The 23180-nt window shown below is 55.6% G+C and overlaps 6 protein-coding genes across 6 annotated transcripts; 2 read left to right on the forward strand and 4 right to left on the reverse strand.

Annotated features, from left to right (window-relative positions):
- Positions 1-507: 507 nt before the first annotated feature.
- Positions 508-6337, reverse strand: JN550_000115 (uncharacterized protein; the record flags this gene model as incomplete). Its single annotated transcript, XM_049310024.1, has 2 exons — positions 508-753; positions 887-6337. 2 exons carry the CDS (start codon positions 6335-6337, stop codon positions 508-510), a joined length of 5697 nt encoding a protein of 1898 aa, XP_049177404.1.
- A 1831-nt stretch (positions 6338-8168) lies between these two features.
- On the forward strand, positions 8169-9842 carry JN550_000116 (uncharacterized protein; the record flags this gene model as incomplete). Its single annotated transcript, XM_049310135.1, has 3 exons — positions 8169-8455; positions 8519-8594; positions 8658-9842. 3 exons carry the CDS (start codon positions 8169-8171, stop codon positions 9840-9842), a joined length of 1548 nt encoding a protein of 515 aa, XP_049177405.1.
- A 716-nt stretch (positions 9843-10558) lies between these two features.
- Positions 10559-12782, reverse strand: JN550_000117 (uncharacterized protein; the record flags this gene model as incomplete). Its single annotated transcript, XM_049310246.1, has 3 exons — positions 10559-10796; positions 10858-12019; positions 12101-12782. The coding sequence occupies 3 exons, from the start codon at positions 12780-12782 to the stop codon at positions 10559-10561; spliced, it is 2082 nt and encodes a 693-aa protein (XP_049177406.1).
- A 2533-nt stretch (positions 12783-15315) lies between these two features.
- JN550_000118 (uncharacterized protein) lies at positions 15316-16301 on the reverse strand (the record flags this gene model as incomplete). The annotated part of the gene is made up of 3 exons (XM_049310357.1): positions 15316-15743; positions 15804-16236; positions 16299-16301. 3 exons carry the CDS (start codon positions 16299-16301, stop codon positions 15316-15318), a joined length of 864 nt encoding a protein of 287 aa, XP_049177407.1.
- A 2036-nt stretch (positions 16302-18337) lies between these two features.
- Positions 18338-20976, forward strand: JN550_000119 (uncharacterized protein; the record flags this gene model as incomplete). Its single annotated transcript, XM_049310468.1, has 2 exons — positions 18338-19201; positions 19264-20976. 2 exons carry the CDS (start codon positions 18338-18340, stop codon positions 20974-20976), a joined length of 2577 nt encoding a protein of 858 aa, XP_049177408.1.
- Positions 20977-21990: 1014 nt separating this feature from the next.
- JN550_000120 (uncharacterized protein) lies at positions 21991-23074 on the reverse strand (the record flags this gene model as incomplete). The annotated part of the gene is made up of 3 exons (XM_049310579.1): positions 21991-22068; positions 22180-22794; positions 22910-23074. The coding sequence occupies 3 exons, from the start codon at positions 23072-23074 to the stop codon at positions 21991-21993; spliced, it is 858 nt and encodes a 285-aa protein (XP_049177409.1).
- Positions 23075-23180: the final 106 nt, after the last annotated feature.

Genomic DNA, 23180 nt, shown 5'->3' on the forward strand with positions numbered 1-23180 from the left:
GTAGACTATACTATCTCGCATTGGCTGCAGCAGTAGATCAGCCCCTCCTAGAATCCAGAGGAAAAGTACCTGTACGTCCCAAAGAGCCAGTGTGCTCTGTATATCTACAATCCGTGCCATTTTTTTGTGTCTCTTTTCTTTTTCTCTTCCATCCCTGCCTGTACATCATTGCCTGCTCCTTTACCCACTGCTCTAGGCTGACTTTTCTCTTTTTTGTCCTGTTTCCCATGTCCAAACATGGGGTTGTGTATAGGCCCTCATCAATGACGCCCGTCAAAGAAACCGAGGCAAAATTGCAAATCGCAAACTCGCAAAATCCGTTGGTCTGCCGTTGGGTATCTTGTGAAAAACATGCGTGAATGCTGGAAAAAGAGGAACGCCTTGAGCCACCGTGAAACGCCTAACGATGCTGTGTAAATGAACCGAAAATAATCAGACTTTGGGCCTATACGCCGTGCCATCCTGCTCCGGGATTAGACGAAAATCCAACTGCAACGATTGCGAAGATTAAAGAAAGGGGTTCTTCGCCCGCCTTGGTGCAGTAAACGACGGTCCAGGTGACATAGATGATGAGGGAGCATGTCTGCCTTGGCTCGCAACCGCTTCTCTAGCCCAGGTTGGCAATCGAGGCTCCTTGCCTCTAACGTCTCTACGTTCTCTGAGCTCCTGTAAGGCGACCTGGTCGTCGTCTTTGTGTGATTTGCGCTTCGAGGGTTCTCCTTCGTTGGTAGCGGGAGTGTCTCGGGGTGCGTTCTGTTTTTCCCAATTTCGTCAGTCAGATGTGTGGTCCATAATATCACAGGTTTGGTGTCCAGGTGTATTAGGTAACCCCCCGCTAAAGGACGGGGAAGAAAGGACAACGCAAATGATTGTACGGTGTACATACTTCAGCTTCTGGATCAGACTGAACGGCCGGCTGTGTTGCTGGCTGACCATCTGTATGAGCCTGAGATTGATTCTGTGGTCTAGATTGAGCCTGAGGCTGCTCCTGCGATTGGGATTGAGTGCAAGTGCCCGGCTTGTTTCCTATGTGTTGCGTAACAGTGGCCGACAAGCTGGCAGTGTTTATTTGAGTTTGTTCATGGCCAAACTCGAAAGAACGCCACTGTTCATCTGACATATTGTCACAACGCTGTCTCAGTTCATTGATGGCGCGGGGGTTGCATGAAGCAAGGACCGGAGGATATATTTTCCCGTCCACAATCGCCTCGACGAAACGGTGTGACTTGGCGTTGTCTACCAAAGCCCATTTGACCTGTGATAGCTGATCACGATCTTGGTCGCTTGCAAACTGGTTTATGACAGCGGCAACGTTGTGGGCTGTCTGTCGCCTCCGGTTCTTCTCTGGTTCATCTGCTGCGCTAGCCGAGAACATTCTCCCAAGCTCTCCCTTAAATGCTTGGGGGCTATCCCAAAAACCCGACGGAAGGTTACCGTGGTTCTGATCTTGAAGCTGGCGAACATGGGTGGAAGGGCCAAGAATAGGCTGCACTGCTCCAGCCTGGAATGATGGATGTGGTGCACCTGTCAAGTTCCTCACCTGTGCCGTGTGCTGTGTTATGTTTGAAGACCTACCAAGTGATTTATGACCACTAATGTGGTCAGGCACACCATTCGAGGGGACAAGCGGCGTGTGGCCGTCGACCTGGTTCGGTACCCCGTTTGACAGTGCGCTTGAACTAGGTGCAGAAGCTACTGGGAGGAATCCTGGGCCAACAGGCAGGCTTACGTCCACCAGGGGGTCCAAAGCCTTGCCAGTAATGCGAGCCTTGTGCTCAGCAATGAGTCTCTGGGCTTCAGCTTGTTCCTCCTGAGTCAAGTTCTCTTCTTCCAAGTTTTCTTCCTCAAAAGTATCTGCCATGACAATCGAGCGGATGCCCTGACCCAACTCGGAATCGAGCACACTGTCAAGTACCTTGTCTTTGCCTCTGAAAGGATCAAGATCTTTCTGCAACGGGGTCTCTGGCTTCGCAAACAGCTCACTGAACTTCTGGCCTCTGGGTATCGGGTTCTTCTTGTCGACGACGCGCTGAGCGAGTTGCATCTTGAAGACACCGTTCGAGTGCAATTTCTCCTCAAATGTGCCACCGCAAATGAATTTATACACGAAGACAGGCTTCGTCTGGCCAAGGCGGAACGCGCGTCCAACCGCCTGCTGTTCATGCTGGGGGTTGAACTTGAAGTCGAATATGATTACCCGATTGGCTCCAGTGATGTTCAGGCCCATGCCTCCAGCTGTCGTTGAGATCAAGAAAACGACCGAGGTTTTCTGGTTAAATTCCTTGACCATGGACTGACGTAAGCCCATTTGCGTTCTCCCATCCAGTCGATGACATTCAAACCTGTGGCGTCTAATAACCTGCTCGAGGTAATCGAGAGTCGATATCGATTGAGAAAAGACGAGGACGCTGTCGCCTTGTTTCCGGCATTCCTCAAGGATCGCAACGAGAAGAGGTATTTTCCATGACTTGTTCTCATGTTCAGTAGACTTGATTGCAGTATGGGGTATCTTGGACAGTGCTTCGCCAACGAGCTGAGACGGCAACCTGACCCCCGCTGTCAGTTCGTCTTGGACTTCTTTGTTGTCCCTTTCTTGCACCATGCGTTGACGGAAGCATGCGGGATGGTTGCAGAGTAAAGTAAGCACCCCCAGAGTAGCAAAGAGCTTTGCTGTGGTGGTCTCATACATGCCCTGTGCTATGTATGCCTCATAGTGCTCAAATTGCATGTCTGTCAATGGAACAGAGATGACGAACTCTACTTTGGGAGGCAGTTCATCTTTCAGTGAATGGATCGTTCTTCGATGAACCTTGGGTGCAACGGTCTCCTTCAGCGATCTCAGCTTCACCAGCGCCTTCCTTCGATCATAAGGCGTGCTGTCGACCGTCAGTCCAGTTTCAATGGGTATAGCGTAGTCGTGTCGGAACTCTCTCAGATTTGAAAGGTAATTGGGCGCAACCCAATTGATCATGGAATGGTATTCCTGAACGTTGTTGGCCAGGGGTGAGCCTGTCAACGCAATGCGAATTTGCGTCCTGAACTTCTCGGTGACCTGGTGAACTTTTGAGTTTGGGTTCTTCAGCATATGTGCCTCGTCTGCTACCACTACATTCGGACTTTCCAAGAGCGTTTCCGCGAGGGATGGAGTGTTCAACAAGGATTTAAACATTTGATAGCCGATCACCAGTATGCCACCATGATCGGACCAATCGTCAACGATGTCGTGTCGCCCCTGCTTGTTATGCTTTGAATGAATAGTGAAGAATTCTCCCAAGTGGTGACCGGACTCATTGGTCCAGATGAGTAGTTCGTCCATCCAGTTCTCCACGAGACTAGGAGGAGCGAGAATCAGAGTTCTGGACTCCTTAAGATCATCCGGAATCTGAGAGGACACTGCCGGATTATTGGAGGCGGCAGAGTCGGCGATTGCCATGAGCAGAGTGATGATCTGCATGGTCTTGCCAAGTCCCATGGTATGAGCAAGAAGACAGCCTTGTCGAACCTGAGCGTCAATAACGACTTGATTCCACAAAAATCGAACTCCCGAGATCTGATGATCCTTGATGTGGGCCGCGATATTATCAGGGACATACACGAAAGCTTGGTCGTCCTCTTTGCTCTCGTTGATGATGAGACGGCTCCTCTGGCTGACAGTAGGACCAAGGAGTGCAATCTTGGCTCGCATCGCCTCTCTCCGTTCGGCTTGTTCCTTGACACGTTGGACGTCGCTTTCTCTGAGACTCATAGCGGCCTTATTCCGGACAATAACCGGTTTCCGCTTCTTTGCTTTTGAGCGGCCAGCAGCTTCACCCTTCTCGTCGAGTTCAAAATCAGAGTCTTGCAGCCCGTCTGAAGAGGCTGTCCGACGTGTATCCTTTCGGTCTGCTTCATTGGTAACAGACACTTCGTTGACGGGGACTTTGCTCAGCTGGTAAGAAAGGGACAGGTCACGGAGAAAGTGAACGAATTCAGTAAATTGATCACGCATCTCCTTCAGTTCGTGCTTGCGCGAGGCTTGAAGGTGAGCAAACCATTGTCTCCAATGACTTGGCTTCTGTCCGAGAAATGTGTCCCAAAGCTTGATAATGAGCAGTCCATGGAAGATATCCTTCTCCTTATCACTCTGGAACGGGGCTTTGGGCAACTTGTCTGCCTCAAGAGCCTGGAGAATACAACCTCCCCATAGGTCGTCTACGTCCCAGGCGGCGAAGGAAAGAATTGAGTCCCGGTATTCAGTGGCGTTATTCAACTCTTCATGAACCAATCTCTTCGATTTGCTCAATCCTTTCAGTTGCATGGGTGAGAGCTCGAGAAACGGAAGTCGCTGGAAGGAAAGGCGCTTTGCCGACGTGGACAGGTTTCGTGAAGCGCTGCTTTGACGAGAGACCTGTTTGCCTTTCTCAGGAGTGACGAGATCAATGACTGTAATGTTCTTCTTCCGCCCCTTGTCCGCTGGTGTACCTTTGGAGGAGGATGGCTCCTCTTTGACCAGTGGCTCCAGCTGGGTGAGATCAATAAACTCAGCGGCGTCGGGCACAGTCCTGTTGCTAGCGCTGGCCATAGGTGTATCGAAGTCAGTCCTCTTGGCTGTGTTCTGGCTGGGCGTCAACTTGACACCGTTCGGTTTGCTTGTCGCATCACTTTGTACATCGGGTTGGAAAGGTCGATCGGTCATGGGTTCGTCTCGTGAGGACTCTTCATGACTGCGAGAGCCAGGCGTCCTTGCAGACTCTGTCACACCGATGCCAGCCATGGGCTCAACAGGCGCATCATCACCAGCGTCGAGCATGGACGTGTCTTGGCTTTCCGGATCATCGTCTACAATGAAGTTTCTCAGATGGTAGTCCTCGGTGTCAGAATCACTGGTCAAGATCTCTTCATCATCTCCGGCAGTTGGACGTTCCCGGTTCGCCTTGGGCTTGCGAGGGGCTTGGGGAAGTTTCTTGGGCTCGGTTGGGGACTTCAACATTCCAAGCATCCACGTAGTGTGCTGGAGGTCCTCGACGGTCTGATCAAAAATTCCACTAATCTTTCTGATCTCTGCCTCGGTCGCCCACTGCTGATGAACAATCTCTCTTCGATACTTCTCCATGCGCTCCTCGTACTCTTGTAGAAGCCGGGTCTGTCGACTGATGGCGAGTTTAAGGCCTTGTCTGCGAGCCCTGTTCCAGATGCGGTTGGCTCTGCGCTCGAGCTTCGGTAGCTTGTCTTCTGTCCAAGCAGACTTCCTCTCCGAGATGATCTGATCCAAAACAGCGCCTTTTTGTTCGTCGCTGAGTGCCTTGTTGCGTGTATGGGCATTCTTCCGCTCGTCTTCTTCTTTCTGGATCTCGTTCCAGGTGTCCGAGTCGTATTCATCATCAGACTCGCCGTAGGCGGGTAAAACATTGTAGTGCTCGGGATCGTGGCTGCCCGGAACCATGTCTGCCTTGGCAGGCCGGAAGGTATGCTGCCATTTGGCAAGCCGGCGCTTCAGCAGACGGCCACGCTGGCGGCGTCGTCCCTGTGGCTCTGGCTCTGCGACGAACACAAATGTTTGGTCCTCTTGGGACAGAGGCTCGGCATCGAAGTCAATCTCATAGATATCAGCTCGGTTGAAGACATCAGTGCCTAGGTAACCGCCGGCTAGCTTGCTTGAACTGGTTGTTTCTGCCGGCACGACCTCCGACACGAGATTGCCGACTGGCATGGTACGAATAGCATCAGCACTGACATCGCTGGAGAGAGAGATTGGAGCAATTCGGCGCTTCTTGCGGACGGGCGGCGCGTCTAGGTTTGTGCCAGCGTCGGTGCTAGACCCGCCAGTAGTGGTCAATGGTAGAGCTGTCGGGATGTGGGAGGACCCAGGTCTTGATACTGTAGGCGTGGCAGTCCGTCGTGCAGCAGTCGATATCGCCGACTCAAAAGCCAGGGCTGGCGGAGTGCTGTAGACGGATTCCCCGTCGTCGTCCCTGCGCTCGTCGGCAAGCTTTCTCTTCCGGCTCTCTTGGTCGAGCGGTTCGATGTCGTCATCCGACTCGTCGGAGTCGTGGTTTCGTCGCAGCTTGAAGATCTTGTACTTGCGGCTGCGGCGGCGCCACTGTGTGATGGCGGACCGGATCGTCTCCTTGTGCTTGATGGCTTTGACGCCGAGATCGGTATAGAAGTCCGGCGCGTCGGACCCCGCACCGAGGAATGTCTCGCCGTCTACCTCATTGTCGCGAAGGCTGGCTTCGAGTCGCTCGAGGTTGGGCAGCTTCGGGGGCTGGCTGGGCGGGTTCCACGATCGAGTGTCGGTACACAGCTCCTGCACCACCTTGTCGGTGTCCCAATCCCAAGGATCAGACGAGTCCGGCATTGTGTCGGCGAGTAAACTTCTTCGTGGACGACATTCACTTGGATCCCTAGTAGAGCTGCGGTTCGTGGGAGTCAGTAAGGCGCATGGGTGCGAGTTGGATCACAAGTGTGGATGAACGAATGGAGAGACTGTAACGCGGGATGAACACGTCGGAACGCAAGCAGGCCGCAGCTGCGTGAAAGATCTGAGGAACTGAGTGCCTTAACAAGGAAGCCTGTGCTTGTGAATATAGAGAGGTTTTCTGCGATGTGCCCTTGATCCCCGTCGCCGAACGCCTGCGGTGTGCGCAGCAGTTGCTTTTCGAGCGTGAACGTCGGGAACAAGGGCGGGGGCGGGATTCTGGACTGTTGGGTTCGTAGCAGAACAGGCGATGGGTTCGTGAGGATGCTCGAGTGCGGAAGCAGAGTGTGTGTGTAAAGGTAAAGTGAGCCTGAATCGGCGACGCCGGGTTTGTGGTGAAGGGAAAAGTGAAGCCTAAGGGTCGCGTCAAGCAAGGCGGGGGGAAACAACAGCTGAGCTTCGATTGTGGCCGCAGGTTTCTATCGAGCTCCGTAGTGGCCAATGAATCAAGCTTGCATTCGAATAATCACTCGTACGCGGGCGGGCTCGAGCGATCGTAAAGGCATCAATGGCGACGCAGAGTCTCCCAAAACACCAAAGGACAGCATCGGTCGTCGCTCCGCAGTTGGCTGGAAACCGGGGCTGGACGTTTGTTATACTGTGCGCGAGCGAATGACAATCAGCTATTCGGGCGGAGTCATGTCATAAGGCATGCGCACGAAGGAGCGAGGGCCAGTGTCGGGAGGCCAAAGTGACGGTTCTATAAAGCACCATATCTTCAAGCGCTTCGACAACTCCCCTCGATTCGAGATGGAAAATGCTGCCGTGTGCAGGCCGGCGGCGCAAAGGCGATGTCTCTCTTTGGTCGAGCTTGACGTCGGAAGCCTTGGGGGTCCTTGGGGGCTAGAGCGCAGCAGTACGCGCCGAGCGGCAGCGGGGCGCGACACAAGCGAGCCGCTAAACTAGCGTGTCCCCACGTGATGGGAGCCGCCCTGGCCAGCGAGCAAGCAAGGGTCTGCCAGGGTCGAAGCGTGCTGTCCGTCGTCACAGGGGAGCATACTCTAGGTGGGGGCGGGGTAGTTTTTTTCGTCGACTGTGGTGTTCAGACAAGAGACCATCTAGAAGCAGTCGAGAGGATAACAACAAGTCCTGGGCTACCACACATGAACCTGTGACTGCTCTTTTTCACATCATCTACCTACCCTCACCCATAGGTCCATATGACAAAGGAACTCTCCCAGGGCCTCTTCCATGGTCTCGATTGGAACTACCTTTTTTCCGCTTCAGAAACAGTACTTAGAGTGACGCAATAGGACCATAATATATTCTTCCTCTGTCTACGCACCTGTGAATGATTCATGTCCGTCAATGCTTTATGTGCACTTCACGAGTTACCTCTGCGACATCCATGGATGTTCTTGAGGTTCTCCAACGACCACCAACCTAGCATCATACAAGCTTGGTAATCACGATCCCGCGGAATATTCGGGACTGCCCGACCAAGCTCCGTGATCGCGTCAACGGGCCTCAAGTGGGGCAGAGAGCTTTCTCAGATCGACTCGACCACCTGAGTCGCATCGTGAATAGAGCGCTTCTAATAAGACTTCGACTATTAAGACTAGGAGGTTCCCCGCGTGTTCGTCTCGACTGCCATTATAGACAAGGGTGTGCAGACAGTCAGACATAAGCTATCTTTGCACACTCCGTTTCAAGTCGCCTTCTGTCTCTCGGCCCCTCTCTCGTGTCCCAAGACATATATATACGAGCGACCATGGCAGCATACCCGCCCGAGATTACGGGCCCCGAGAGTGAGCGGCTCACCGAGGTCGTCAAGGACTGGTCCATAGCACATGGCCTCACTGTGCGCCCGCCTCCCGCCGTTCTTGCCGCAGACGCAGACCCGGGGAACATTCTGGCAACAGCCGTCCCGGTCACCCTGTTCCCCAGCCCCTTTCCGCGTGTGTGTTTCGAGCAGGGCGTTCACGTCCAGAAGACCTACAACGAGCTGTATGCGTCGATAAGTCAAGACGAGGAGTTCTTGACTCAGATCGTCAAGGAGTAGGTTTCATACCCCCTCGAAGTCATGTCCTATACATCAACAGTATTCTAACAGCGTCACAGGATTGGGAATAGTGATGAGTTCACACAAGCACTGTGGAAGGTGCACTTGCGAGTCAAGGAAGAAGGCTACGTTCAAGTAGGCAGTACCCTATTCGGAGAGAAGGGGTAGTTCTATGCATATCTAACCATATTACCCCAGAACCTTTCCCTTGGCCTTTTCAGGTCGGACTACATGGTGCACCAAGAGTCGGCCAGCTCCCACCCGCAGGTCAAGCAGGTCGAGTTCAACACGATCGCCGCGTCCTTCGGCGGGCTGTCGGCGCAGACCTCGCAGCTGCACAAGTACCTGTCGTCGGCCGAGTACCCGCTGCTCTCGGCATCGTCCATCGGCAAAGGCCACCTGACGCTGCCGGACAACAAGAGCGTGCGCGGCCTGGCCGCAGGCATCCGCCACGCCTTCACGGCGTACGGCGAGTCCACCACCGGCCACCCCAAGTGCGTCGTGTTCCTGGTCCAGGGCGGCGAGCGCAACATCTTCGACCAGAAGCACCTGGAGTACGAGGTGGCGGGCCCGCCGCAGTCGGTGCCCGTGTTCCGGCTGCCGTTCGCGCAGGCGACGCAGCACACGCGGCTGGCCGACGGCGGCCCGGGCCGCCAGCTCCTGTACACGCCGCCGCAGCTGCCGCACCTGACGTTCGAGGTGGCGGTCGTGTACATGCGGTGCGGGTACGGGCCGGACGACTACCCGGACGCGGGGGCCTGGGAGGCGCGGTACCAGATCGAGCGGTCGGCGGCCATCAAGTGCCCGTCGGTGCTGACGCAGGTGGCGGGGACCAAGAAGGTGCAGCAGGTGCTGGCGACGCCGGTGGGCGCGGGCCAGGCGCCGGTGCTGCACCGGTTCCTGTCGCCGGCGTCGCACGCGGCGCTGGGCGACCTCGAGGCCACCTTCACCAACATCTACCCGCTGGACACGTCGGCGGCGGGCCGCAAGGCGCGCGAGCTGGCGCTGGACCCGGAGCAGTGCAAGCGGTACGTGCTGAAGCCGCAGCGCGAGGGCGGCGGCAACAACGTCTACCGCGCCGCGATCCCGGGCTTCCTGCGCTCCATCCCCGAGTCGCACTGGGACGCCCACATTCTGATGGAGCTGATCACGCCGCCGGCCGTGCGCAACACCATCCTGCGGAACGGGGCGCTGGAGAGCGGCGGCGTCATCTGCGAGCTGGGCATCTACGGCACGTGTCTTTGGGACCAGCGCGAGCGCGAGGGACGGGGCGTGCGTCACAATGAGATGGCCGGGTACCTGCTGAGGACCAAGGGGGATCAGAGTGAGGAGGGCGGTGTTGCCGCCGGGTTCGGGTGTATGGACAGCATCGCGCTGGTATGATTCGATGCTTCACGATAGCAGGATAAAGTATCAAGTATACACAAGCGGAAGGCTGGGAAGACATATTCATCGAACCTTGACAAGGAGCAAGGGCCGGCAGTGAATGAGATGTTTGATGATGTTCCAAGTCTACATGAATCTATCCGTTGAGTTATCAATTCCAAGCACTCACTGACCATGCAGCCTACAACGTCTGGCCCACCAACCACACCCCCCACAGGCCATGAGTCTCATTACCCCAAGGTTCTACGGATGTCAAGATTCGTAGAACTCCCAAAACGCCTGTAAATGATGATCTGTCGTGTCGGTGTGGATCTGATGAATGAAATCTATCCGCCCTAGCTCTTTTCAATCCACTGTCGCTTACATGACGTGAGAACTTCAGCCCATGCTCATGCAAATGCTGGTTGTCCCGAGCAAGTCGAGATCACTGACTAGGAAAACACGGCAACACACGTATACACAGCCACCAGCAGTATAACCACCGTCACCGCAAGTGGTCGAGGGAGGAAAACCAAAGCGGCCAAGACAAACATACCCCACCTCCGCAATTGTGTGACCCGACCGTCAAGATCGGTGTTGCGAGACGAGGCGTTGCGATCCGGACTTGTATCCGACGCCGCGTGCCTATGGCCGCCACGACGTCTACGCGAGCCTCGCGCCTTCCTTGGCTTCCGGTTCCGGGCCACACCCTCGTCGTTTTCGGACTCGGATTGTCAACCAAACTGGAATCCCTGGAAGCCTCCAGGGTATCCACCAGCTGATCGACCGCCGGTCGAGAAACGAGCACCAGGGAATCCGCCGCCGCCACCGCCGCCGAAAGAGGCGCCTCCGTTCATCATGCTAAACAAGATTTCGGGGTCGATGCCGCCCATGCCGCCGCCCATGCCGCCGCCAGAGAACATGTCCGATGGGTCGATGAGATCCTCGCCACTATCGTAACGAGCTCGCTTCCTATGAGGTGGTTAGTACAAGAATGTCACACGGTTTTTACCACGCCCAGGGTGCAACGTACTGAGAATCGCTCAATGTTTCGTAAGCTTCACCAATATCCTTGAAGCGTTCAGCGGCAGCTTCGTCGCCAGGGTTCTTGTCCGGGTGGTGAACGATGGCGGCCTTGCGGTAGGCCTTCTTGATGGCATTATCATCAGCGTCCTTAGCAACGCCAAGAATCTTGTAGTAGTCCTTGCGTTGACTCTTCTTCAGCTCAAGCTCAGCATTGCGAATCTCCTTCGCAATGTTGCGATCCTCGGGGTCCATCTCCTGAACAGACTTCCATTCCCGAGCCGCATCTTCCCAACGCTCCGCCTGGCCCAGAGCATTCGCCTTGGTTTTGCGGGCTTTGAGATAGCTGGCGTCCAGGCTGATGGCCTTGTCGCAATCGGCGATAGCCTCATCGTATTGCTTGAGCCTCAGACGACAAAGTGCACGGTTCTGGAAGAGCTTCGAGTTGGTACCTCGGTTGGTAGGGTCGACTTCCAGAGCTTGAGTATACTTGTCGAAAGCAGCTTGCCAGCGGCCTGCCTTGTAGTCTGTGTTGCCTTCTTCCTTCATGCGATCCAGCTTCTGGACAATTCTGAGCCATTTAACGGCGTCCCTGAAATCGGGGTCGCCACTTAATGCCTTGCGGAAGTGCTGGATGGCCTTGTCGTTCTCGCCTTGCGCATAGAGCGCACGGCCCCGCAGAACCAAAGCTTCGGGGTCCTGGCTGTTTTGTCTCAAAAGGGACATGGCGGCGTTCTGAGCCTCGCCCAAGGAGTTGACTCCTCCCATCTTAAGGTATGCTGAGCCCCTCATCAATTGCCATTTGCGAGGCTTGGGAGCGCCGAGGCCTAGGAATCTCTCAGCCTGGTCCAGGGCGTGCAGCACCATGGAGCCTGACGTCCCAGATTCGAGAGCGCTTTCGGCGGCCTTGATGTGGTTCTGCATCTCCTTTGCGGGTGCCACATCCTTCGCCGAGGGAGGCGGCTGAATGCGACTAAAGGTTGTCAGGGCTTCCTCTGGCCGTCCCAGGCTGGTGTAGATGCGGGCGAGTCGCAGCAGAAACTTGGCGTTGGAGGGATCAAGGTCGACCGCCCGGGAGCAGTCTTCCAATGCAGCTGCGTACTGGCCATTGGACATGTAAGCTGCAGCGCGGTTGCTCAGGTAGGTAGCAGAGTCAGGCATCAACTCGACAGCTAGCAGTACAGTTAGTGATGACCTCATCACCTACGCGGAGAACGGACAGTCGACCGTGGATAAAGAGACAGGATACATACCTTTGGAGTACTGCACAATGGCATTTTTGTAATCCTTCTCCTTGAAGAATTTGTTGCCGGCGTTCTTGTATGCCTCAGCCTCGTCGGCGGCTGAGGGCACGGGGCTGGAGGGGTTGGACCGATGAGGGGGTGGGACGGGCCCCTCGCCGTTTGTGGGCGTCTTTCTGCCATTCGTCGGCGAGCTCACGGGGACGGTGAAGCCGTTGGGCTGCTGCTGCTGCTGCTGCTGCGGTGGAGAGGACGGCGGGGCGGCCGAGGGCTCCCGGTCGACGTCCATCTTGTCCATGGAGCTGCGGTTGCTCATGTTGGACAGAGCAGAGAGGCGCTTGTACTCGTCGGGGTGGAGATTGAGGGGGTGAGTGTTAGGGTCGTGCTTCTTGCGGCGCGAGGACGACGACGACGAAGAATCGGGGGCGTGTTTGCCAAAGGACCGGGAGCTGCGCGGCTTGGAGGGCGGCTGCTCCCTCGATGCGGGCGACGATGCGGGCGATGCGGGTCGGGCAGATTTTCTGGGCGAGTCCCGTTCCCTGTCCCTCTTTGGGGCGGCGGGCGAGGAGTGGGTAGCACTGGGCTGCTTGACGGGAGAGGGGGGCTCTGAGCCGTGACGAGGGTTGCGGTTCTCGTCGTTCTCGCCGGTCGCGTGCTTTTTGGGGGACGAGGATTTCTTTGAAAAGAAGTTCATTTGGGGAACGCAGCGGATGGCAGGCAAACTTTTGGTTTAAGGCCGACTCCGATCCTCCAGATGTTCCCACACCACCGGCGGCTGATAGCGCAAGACCCAGCGGTAGGGTTGTGTCTAGGAAACGCCCCCAGTCCGTCCGGGTACGGTGCCAAAAAAGTTCAGCGCACGCCGTGCGTGGGCGCAAGGTTCGCTAGCTGGGCTGGAAAATGGCACTCAGGCGACGATTTCCATGTGCATGAGTCGCTGTCCGCGGATAGTGGTCGCAAGAATAGTGTACCTACTGTAGGCAGGCAGAGAGAAAAAAAGCAGACCGGCACGAGACAGTGTCCTGTATCTTTTTGACTCAGGTTGGAGTGAGACCTGTGGCGTGCGACTTAAGCTGCCTCCCAGCTTGATTCTTCAGCCAGACGAACAGGTGCGTGGCTCTATACCTGGGTACGGGTAGGCTCAAGATGAATATCCCCAACCGCTGCAATGAGTGTCTGAGATCACGGCTGCGACGAGACGAGTCTACTGTAGGTGCGGACCCAAAGTACTGCACTTCCTGCGTCTTGCTTTCTCGCCGGCACTGGACGGGGCGTTGCGATTTAGCACGGCGCGACTTCCGCACTGCGAGAGGGACCGTCGGTCGCAACTCTTAGTCAGAGTTGCTCTGAGCGTTGGTCTCTGGGCCGGGAGCTAGAGGGTAGAGAGGACGTTGGTTGCAGTGGGCATCCAAGGAATAGGCTTTGGGACTGGGACCCGACAAAAGGCAACTGAGGACAGGATGAGGCCCGAGGCGCGGAGTGGGAACAGGGAGATAGACTGATGTGTACGAGTTCCTGTGAGATAGATGGGAGGAGAGGAGCAAGCGCTTGTCAACGGTCCGGACAGCTGGAGAGATATTGGGCAATGTGACAGACTGCCTATCCTCCTCGAGCTGTTATTATTCCGATTCATCAGCGAGCATACTCCCCATGCACAACAGTTGTGATGTGCTGTTCACGGGGAGCTTTTTTTTTTGTGAAATTTGCGGCGTCGCCATTCGAGGTCGCGGGTACTTTCACCCCAGGCGACTGCAGACTGCCAATCCAGGTCTCGAGTACTTGTAGCCAACCCCCACAGACGAGGTTCAATATCCAAACAGAAGAGCGGTTCGTCCAATAGACACAGGCAATTTTTGTTCTCTACATGGCGCTGCGTCTAGAGGTGCAGAGCAGTGTCCTCAGTGGTTGTTCGGGCTGTACCGCACTGCTGAGACCCATAGTGGCCATCCAATCGACCCCGTTACTACAGAAATCGGGGAGGCTGAACCTGCATTGGGACGACGCTGCGGTGCGTTGTGCATTTCGATCAGCCCAAGCCTCTCGCCGGCGATGGTGCTCCGATGCTGTGTGTGCCAACTGCCCCGTTCAACCCTTTCCATTTGTGACATGCCAAGCAGGCATGGTCCTCCAAGGGTCGCTCCGCAGCCTCCGACGGGCGGCAGCACAGGCACTGCCTTGTCTCCCACGGGCCAAGATCGTCGAATTGTGAAAAGGCAGAGGGCTCATGGTCCCATGTTTCTCGAAGCTTCTGTGGGGGGCGATTGAGTGATCAGCTTGACGCTCGGGCCAGTATAGCCCTCCAAGGTAGGGGATCACTAGAGATGACGTTGGACAAGACGCGGACACGGCCAGCGATCCACAATAATGGCAAATGTGCAATTAGCGAGCGTGATCCTTTGGAGTGCCAGGATCTGGTTACTTTATGAAACAATCCTAAGCGCCAAGTGTGGTTGGTATACTCCGCTACATCTCGAAAAACATTTCAGTAGACAGCGGCTTTCTGCTTGTGTCAAGAGAAGCGTCCAACTATTTAGTGACCATTTCTACAACCTCCGCAAGACAACACCACTCGACACGATTCATTCTGCAGTTGATGGTTTGGGTTCCTTGGTCTCTCGGCTGGGAATGTGATTCGAGGGCCAGTTATATAGGTTGTCGATGGCTCGCTTACGCACGCCAGCCAATGAGGAACATGGAAGATCCAACTAGCCATCAAACACCACCAGCCTCTTGCGTGGCAGGACCTCCCACCTACCCCTACAGTCCTACTGTTGGCGATATGCTTTGCTTTCATGAAAGGCTCTCCGGCCCTTCGCCTATCTCGGTGTGCAATGAGCAAAAGTGTCGCATGTCTCATATTGTGGAAGTTTGGAGTGACTTTATGTCACAATGTCGACCAATGGCTTGCATAATGCTGTGCAACGGATCACGATGGACTACATGTTCTCCAAGACAGTGCGTTGGTGCAAGTATGCTCGTGAATGTGCTCATATATAATGTACAGGCGGCGCAGTGGCGCAAGCGGTTATCGTACTGCTCGACCTTGTGCTCAATCACACCCTTTCAGTCGCGTCTCGTTGCGCTGAGAACATCTAACTCCATTAATTCAGACCGCCCGATGCCAAACCTTCTACCCGCCAGTGATGTCTCATTCATGACGCTCATGCACGCTCGTCAACCAGATTGTTTGACCGACTCCCCAACGCCTTCCGAGTGTGTGCAAATCATTATTCTTCGTCTGACGAGGACCGCTCATTCGCCGCAGGTTCTGCTGGGCCGTTTCCACCTACGATCGAGTTGACAAAATCTTGGTATTTGAAAACCTCGCCTCTCTTTCCGAGACCCCCAGCCATCGCGCTTTTGCTGAATGCTCTCCGGCCACTAAAGCCAGCCATGATCTTCTCCACCTCAATCGCCGAGAGCGCTCTCTCGCCTGGCTCGGGTGCGGTATTGAGGAGAGCATCTCGCAGCTCGGCAAGGTCGACCTGGCCACTGTCGTCGTCGTCAAAGGCTGAGAATGCGGATAATAATTCGGCGCTCGGCGACATGGCGGCAAGGGTGTTTGCTATGTTGTTCAGGAATACCGCGAGGGTCATTGTTTGAGGGCTGCCAGCTGGGAAGAACTGCGATATTTCGGATTGACTCGACGAAAGGCCTTGAGGGGAACTTGTCAGAAGAGCTGGGCGGGCCACAAGGACAAGAGAAGTTCGCATACCTAGTTGGTTCATCATGTCGGCCACGTCTTCTCTATTGACGACTCCGTCACTATCCCTATCCAGGATTTGGAAGCCGTCTCTCAGCACTTGAAGCTGGGCAGGCTTCAGATGTGACAATGCATTGCCGCCTGCGATGGACTGTGCTGCTGGCTGCGTTCGGATATGCGCCGGTGATCCCAATGGTTGGGATGCCATTGTGTCGGACTTGCCAAAGGTACGGGACCGCGAGGTCTCGGGCGATAGGGGCGTAGAAGAGGGGGGGTCGTTTGCGAAGCGCGACGGTGTCCGGAGAGGGCCAGGTCTCGAGGGCGAGGCGGGTGGTGTAGACTGTCGTATTGGCGATACCGCAGCTGGGGATTCGGGTCTGCGAAAGGGAGAACTTCGTGGCGATCCGTAGCCCAGAGGAGAAGGTTTGTATCCGGCTTGCATGGCCTAAATAATGAAAGAGCGCCTTAGTATATTTGGCATGAAAAGCTCCACTGAAGTGCCCGTACCATGATGTAAGCTGTTTGGGGATGTTGCGACTAGGCGCTTTGGTCAACGACCCAGTGTAAACAAACGGGTGGGAGGAGGTGTCAATCGTGCAGATACGATCCGGTGGGCGACCTTGGAGTCACAAAGTGCACTCTTGCTCATATAGTGATTTCTGCTATCGTCGGCATGCAAAATAGAGAGGTGCAGAGCTTAAGGCTGTGTTGGAGGCTGTCGGGGATGCGTGTTTGGCGATGATAGAGCAAAGCGATAGGCCGAGATAAACACAGCGGCCAGGCAACGGCAACCCGTCGTCGGACTGGTGGGAAACGTGGCGAGCACGGATCACCCCTGTAATCTGGGGTCGATTCTGGGGGCCGAAGCGCCATGAGAGTCCGTGCCCTGACGGCTTGGCGCCGATTCAGGGGACGGAGACCCTGAGGTTCGAGGGTCTTGTGAGCCTTGCAAGTCGTGCCTGGCCTGTTCGCGCCGGTGCCTGCGATGAGTAAGTGTACCTTGGATATATAGAAAACATATAAAGATGCCTCTGATTTCAGTGATTCCGCTCAGTGGACTACTCCATACCGTTTGTCTTTGCCAGATATTGGATGAGCTTGGAGATGGAGCAGGCACGGGCGATTCCACAAGATGGTCGAATACCGCAGCGTAGGATTCAGCTGCGCACGCACTGTTGCGGAGGGCATGCCTGTGCTGGAGGCGATAGCTCGCTTTCTTCTTGCTCCTCGCGGTCATCTCACAAACCCGAGCATCAGGCTAAACGTGAGCACGCAAGCTCTTAGCGCAGCCCTCCAGGTGCCGGATCGCCAAGCAGGCAACTTCTAGTTCTCGCAGTAGTCGCCCATTCCAGTGGTAGCGAAGGCAGCCCCTGAAAGAGCGTCGTCCAGAGTGGGTGTGCTAACTGTGGATGTAGGCATGTGGGTGAGTGTGCGTGTGTGACATGCACCACATCCCACCCACACCACCAAATCCCGCCTAAGTTAGCGCTTGGCGCTAGAATGACGAGATTCAATTCCCCAAATTGGACTGTAACCTTTTCGCCAGCCATCGAGACCAGTGGCAGAACTTAGAAGCCTTCCAAGAGTCTTCCATTTCAATCGTTACAGATACCTAGCCCAGCCTTGGAGTCAGGGGGGCCCCTCATCACAGAAACGATCTTGTCTCCCCCCCCAAGGAAGGGTACGCCAGATTACCCACTCACTGACGAATGATCCCGCCTGGTCCTTACTGTACAGCAGTGTCGTCCTGTTTGGTCTTGCCAATCGCACATACAGACAGACACCTGGACCTGTTCAAATCCGACTGAGGCAAGTGTTCGACGGGTGATCCACCCGTTCTCCTTCAAAACTACCGGTCCCATCTCCAAGAAAGCCAGCCGGAAAAGGATGGCTGCGTAGCAGATCATGTCTCGCGTCCCCAGTCTGACGGTGCCCCTCAACACACCAAGTACCCCGTATCTCCTATCGGCTTTTTAATTTTTGTTTCATCCCACTGGCCGCCCCCTGGCACATTACATGAACACCGCCAGGAGAACGACGGGATTGTTCGACGAGACGAGAGGCGAAGAGCAAGGCGAACTTGCAGGCAGTATAAATTATAACCACAGTACGTACGTGCTTGATGAATCATAGCCCGAGAGCGTGCCGCTCCAGGAACCAGACGTTCAGAGCCCACTCGCCTTGCCCGCCAACGGCAACGAAACGCGCCGATCTCGAAACCCCCTTTACATGGGCACAAGCGCCCTCCAATTGACTTTCCCACTCGACGAGGTGCGCTCAGCGCTGCACTTATCACGGTGACACGAGAGCCTGGGCGCCTCGCAACCACATTCTTTCCACCCGGCAAGCCAGAACTCGAACATTTCTCTGGAAACGTCAGGCCCACGCGGATCTGCATCTTCCCAGTCACAAATCTTGGGCAATCCTGCGGATACGACAGTATCAGACGCACATACGGAACCGGCCCCATCCCCCGCCGTCGACCGTCCCTCCACTCGCCCTCGCCCTGGCCCTGGGCTTGGAAGGGCCGTCCCTGAACCTAGAATATGACTTCGATATCTGGCGGTCTGCCATACCACCTGAGCAGGACCAACACCGGCCAATCTCTCGCCAACGTCCAGTCCAATGGCTCGTCTGGGCCGGTGAACCCTCGCGCATCACTCTCGTCCTTCCCGTCTTCACGGTCGCCCTCGCAGATGTCGCACCACTCGCGACCTTCCCGGTCACCGCAGCCGCCTCTGCAGGTCGACACAGATCGTACGTCGGACCCGAGCTCAAAGTCGAACAAGACCTCGTCCATTGGCAGCCGCACGGCCGCATCATCACAGCACTCGTCGCTCTCGGCGCCCAAGCGGTACAACCCCGACGCACATCCACCCAGGAAACTGCGATCCCAGTATCCTCGAGGTTCCAACGAGAATCATGTCGAGTACATTCTGGTGGCGTCTTTCGACATTGACCGGGGCCCGGTCATGGAGCACCAATTCCCTGTTGCCATAACCGGTGACGAGCACATGTTGGCAGAGTTGATGTTACCAGACCAGGCGCATGCACGCAACCAGGACTGGACAATCTTTTTTCTACACAAGGACACTACCCAAGAGGAGGACGAAGAAGAGGCGAAGAGACGAAAGGCACGGAGAGAAAGAAGAAAACGGAGACGGGATCGGGCCGCTGGGATCATTGGCGAGGATGACGAGGACACAATCAACGAGGGCGACGATGAAGAAGATGATGATGATCAGTATGATGACGACACAAGTGACGAGGAGCCAGAAGGCGGCGAGGGGCCGCCTCTCGTATACGTGCTCAACCTGGTCAACACCAAACACGACAAGACGGTGAAGCGAGGCGCAATAGTAAAAGCTATGGCGATATGCACACGGCACCCATTCCTGCATATATACAAGGTCAGTGGGAATCGTCTCAGGATCCCCTCACTCGGACCGTGAAATTGCTGACCCAAAGACAGCCCCTGTTATTACTTGCGCTCGAAGAATACTTCAAATCTCCAGTCCCAGAGACCTTGTCTTTGCTATACGATGCAGTCAACAACATGGATCTCTCCCTCATGCCGAAGTTGAGCATCCTTGAGAGACACCTGCTGCTGGCAAGCGACAACAAGGATCTTTTTGTAGAGAAATTCGCCCAGATGATTGAGATGCGCATGGCTGAGGACAAGGCGGGCCAGGTCACGGAGCCGTTTGATGCGAGTAGGAGCCCACCAAAACGACCTGGAATATCCCGGGCTGGAACAAAGGCACACCTCGAGGCCGCCTCTGGCTACTCGATACCCCGCGACACCCACGAGTTTGAGAGCAAGGTGCTTTACAAGGGGATCCCTATCCCCGTCAAGGTCCCTACGGCCGTCATGCCAGAGACGGTGGGAGACTTTTCCATCATCAAGCTGATCCAGACGTTCTCGGAACCGCATGCAAAATCGCCCCAACCCTTCCCGGTCCACCCTCATCTCACCACAAATGGTCCTAACACCCACCCAGTCATTGTCCTGGCCAACGCTCTGCTGACTCAGAAGAGGATCATTTTTCTGGGTCATAACATGCCCTCGGGAGATGTTGCTGAGGCGGTTCTTGCGGCTTGTGCTCTGGCATCAGGCGGTATACTGAGGGGTTTCACGAGACACGCATTCCCATACACAGATCTGACAAAGATCGACGACTTACTGAAGGTTCCGGGCTTCATCGCGGGAGTCACGAACCCAACCTTTGAGCTTCATCCAGAATGGTGGGACGTCCTTTGCGATATTCCCAGCGGACGTGTCAAGATCAGCAGCAAAATCGAGAATGCACCCATCACTGAAGGTCTTGTGTACTTTCAACAACAGCATCCTGCTTTTGCCAACCTGATTGGTGGCTCGTCAGCCTCCTCTACCGACCTGACTGGCGATGCTGCTTTTATGAACGATATCTTGAAGGGCATCGGGTCGCGACAGGGCGAACGAGTCATTCGCGCGAAATGGCGAGACTGGGTGGTTAAATTCACTAGGATAGCCGCGGCGTTCGAGGAGAGCGTCTATGGCGCTAGCGCACTATACATCGGCGGTGACGACGTCGAGAACAATTCCATCGGTCTTAGCGGCCACGGCTATGTGTGGGCGGACGAAACAGCCAAGCACAAGGAGCTTGCGGGCAATGTCTGTAGGATCGAGGGGTGGAGAAACACACGGAGCTACTACAGCTTCATCCAGGTAAGACTCGGTCCCATACGCCATACCCTGGGAGATGAGGCTAACGTGGAAGCAAAGGACCTTGCCCAGATCTACACGATAAAACCCCTGAAGGGCCTTGACTTGCACCATATGCATGACCGCTTGCGCACCCAGAAGCTCACTCCGACCCAAAGCCGCGAGATCTATATGGCGTTCGCGAAGCACGTCTTCTCGTACGATGAGACCTGCCTCCTACTAACCGTGGCCCCCGAGTCGCACGCCGGCCTCTTCTACCTCGCCCTTGGCCTGTTCCACCGAGACAAAGACGTGCGCATCAAGACGACGGATCTCCTGGAGCGCATCAGCGAGCACGAGGCCGGCCAGCACTGGTGGAAGGGTCTCAGCAAGTTCGAGAAGCTGGCGTACCACCGCATCAGGCGGGAGGCCGAAGCTGAGATGCGGAGCAAACTGGAGAAGGAGGGGCTCAGCCCAGAGGTTGAGAAGAGAATCAGTTAAGGGGGAGAAAGAAATGAGGACATTAATGGCGGAGGCCAGCAAGTAGACGATGCGGTGGTTCGCACGCACGACGAGGGACGAAGTCCACACACACACACACACAGAGAGAGAGAGAGAGAGAGCAGAGGTGTCATGGAAGTAAAGACGCAACATGTGTGTTTTGCGCCAGACAAGTCTTTTCAATCTGTCAACTAGATATCCCCCCTTCACAGGCTGTTTTTGTTTTGGTTTTTGCCCTGCTTGGCTACCTCGCATTGAGGGTTGTTGTTCATGGATTTCCCGCCTAGCTAGCTTTTGCTTTGATCACGTACGTTCCCCCGTTTGGATGCATTACCGTTCCTCTTATGCAGAACGGTCGGCGTTTAGCTTCATGCCGCATTGTGGTTCGCATTCATTCATAGGCAAGAAAGACAGAAGAAACCAGTTTTAATCTTGTGGCTACATCTGGAGCTCTCTCAACTCTTTGATTTGCGTGACCACCCCAAGACTTTGTCCTTTTTCACATGTAGAAATTGGTTGATGCCGAAGTCTGGGATGCCAGTGTGGCGGATGGTAAAACACCATAAAAACCATGATACTGGTCAAGACGAGAGACAGGGGCCAGGGTGTTGATCTGCCTTTTCTTTTCCGTATTGAATATGGTTTCTCTCTCTCTCGCTACTCGACTACACGACAGATGACCTTCCAGTGGAATTAAATCACACCAACAATCTCAAGATCATTCTAGCCCGTAGTCGTCTTCCCCGCTGTGCTGCTCCCGATGTACGCAAAAACGCCCAGCCCGTAAGTCTTTATTTCTGCACCGGATGCTCGATCACACGCATACCGTCCCAAGAGTATATGTTACCAAACCATTTATCGACATGCGATCATACACCGCACACCGCAAGCAGCGCTCGTCCAGGTTTATACCTCGGCCACCCCATATCACGCTTGAGACTGTGTCCCCCTCGTCCCCGGGGAGTGTCAGCAGAGCCAACGAGGCATTCCTGCCGACATTGTCCTCGAGACGTCTTACAACAGGTACTTGGCAGCGTGCTTGACGTGATCGGCGGCAAAGGTGGAGATGAAGAAGTATGAGTGGTCGTAGTCCTGTGGATAAGAAACACACGAGTTTGTTAGTCTGACCGAGACACGCCTCTCGCCCTTCGTCTAGTAGGAAGAGAGAGGAGGGATGAATTGAGTCAAGGAACAAAAACTCACCTCCTGGTATCTGACCTCTACGCCCTTAACGCCGGCCTCCTTGACGGCCTTCTCCAGGTTCTCGGGCAGCAGCTGGCCCTGCTTGTAGAAGTTGTCGCCGGTGCCGACGTCGATGAGCGCGGGGACCTCCTTGCCGGCCCAGCCCTTGACGAGCTCGGTGGCGTCGTGCTTGGCCCACTCGTCGCGCTGGTCCTTGCCGAGGTAGCCGCCGAAGGCCTTCTCGCCCCAGGGGCAGCGGCTGGGGTTGGAGATGGGCGCGAGGGCGCTGACGCTGCGGTACTTGCCCGGGTTCTTGAGGAACAGGGTCAGGGCGCCGTGGCCGCCCATGCTGTGGCCGGTGATGCTGACGCGCGCGGCGTCCAGCCGGTCGCCGAACTCGGCGAAGATGGCCTCCGGCAGCTCCCGCGTCACGTAGCTCTCCATCTGGTAGTGCTTGCTCCACGGCTCCTGCGTCGCGTTGACGTAGAAGCCCGCGCCCGCGCCAAAGTCCCAGCTGTCCGTCTCGCCCGGCAGGTCGGCCCCACGCGGCGACGTGTCCGGGTACAGCACCGCGATGCCCGCCTCCGAGGCCGCGGCGTGGAAGAAGCCCTTCTCGGAGCAGTTCTGCGGCGTGCACTACGGGCGTTGATGTTAGCCGGCGGGGGGGGGGGGGGGGGGTTTTTTTTCTTCGGATACCCTGTGTGGGCCCTGCAATAGAAGGCACGGGAAGAACATGGAGGGAAATACTCACGGTCAGGCCCGACAGGAAGATGAGTACGGGGACCTTCTTGGTCTTAGACGCGGGAGGAAGGTACAAATTGACGTCCATGGGCGTCTTCGTGGACGAGGACTCGTGGGAGAGCTTCAGCAGCTTCCCGCCGAAGGTGGCGATCGTGGCCTTTGTCTCGAACGGCATCTTGAAAAGTGTGCTGGTGTGAACGAATCGATGAGAAGTGGTAAACGGCTGGGGAAAGAGTCGGACAGCCTGGCGCATATAATGATTTGCGATTGGGCCAACAAGG

Source organism: Neoarthrinium moseri, assembly GCF_022829205.1.
Source record: "Neoarthrinium moseri strain CBS 164.80 chromosome Unknown scaffold1_Wmoseri_CBS_16480, whole genome shotgun sequence".
Lineage (NCBI taxonomy): Eukaryota > Fungi > Ascomycota > Sordariomycetes > Amphisphaeriales > Apiosporaceae > Neoarthrinium > Neoarthrinium moseri.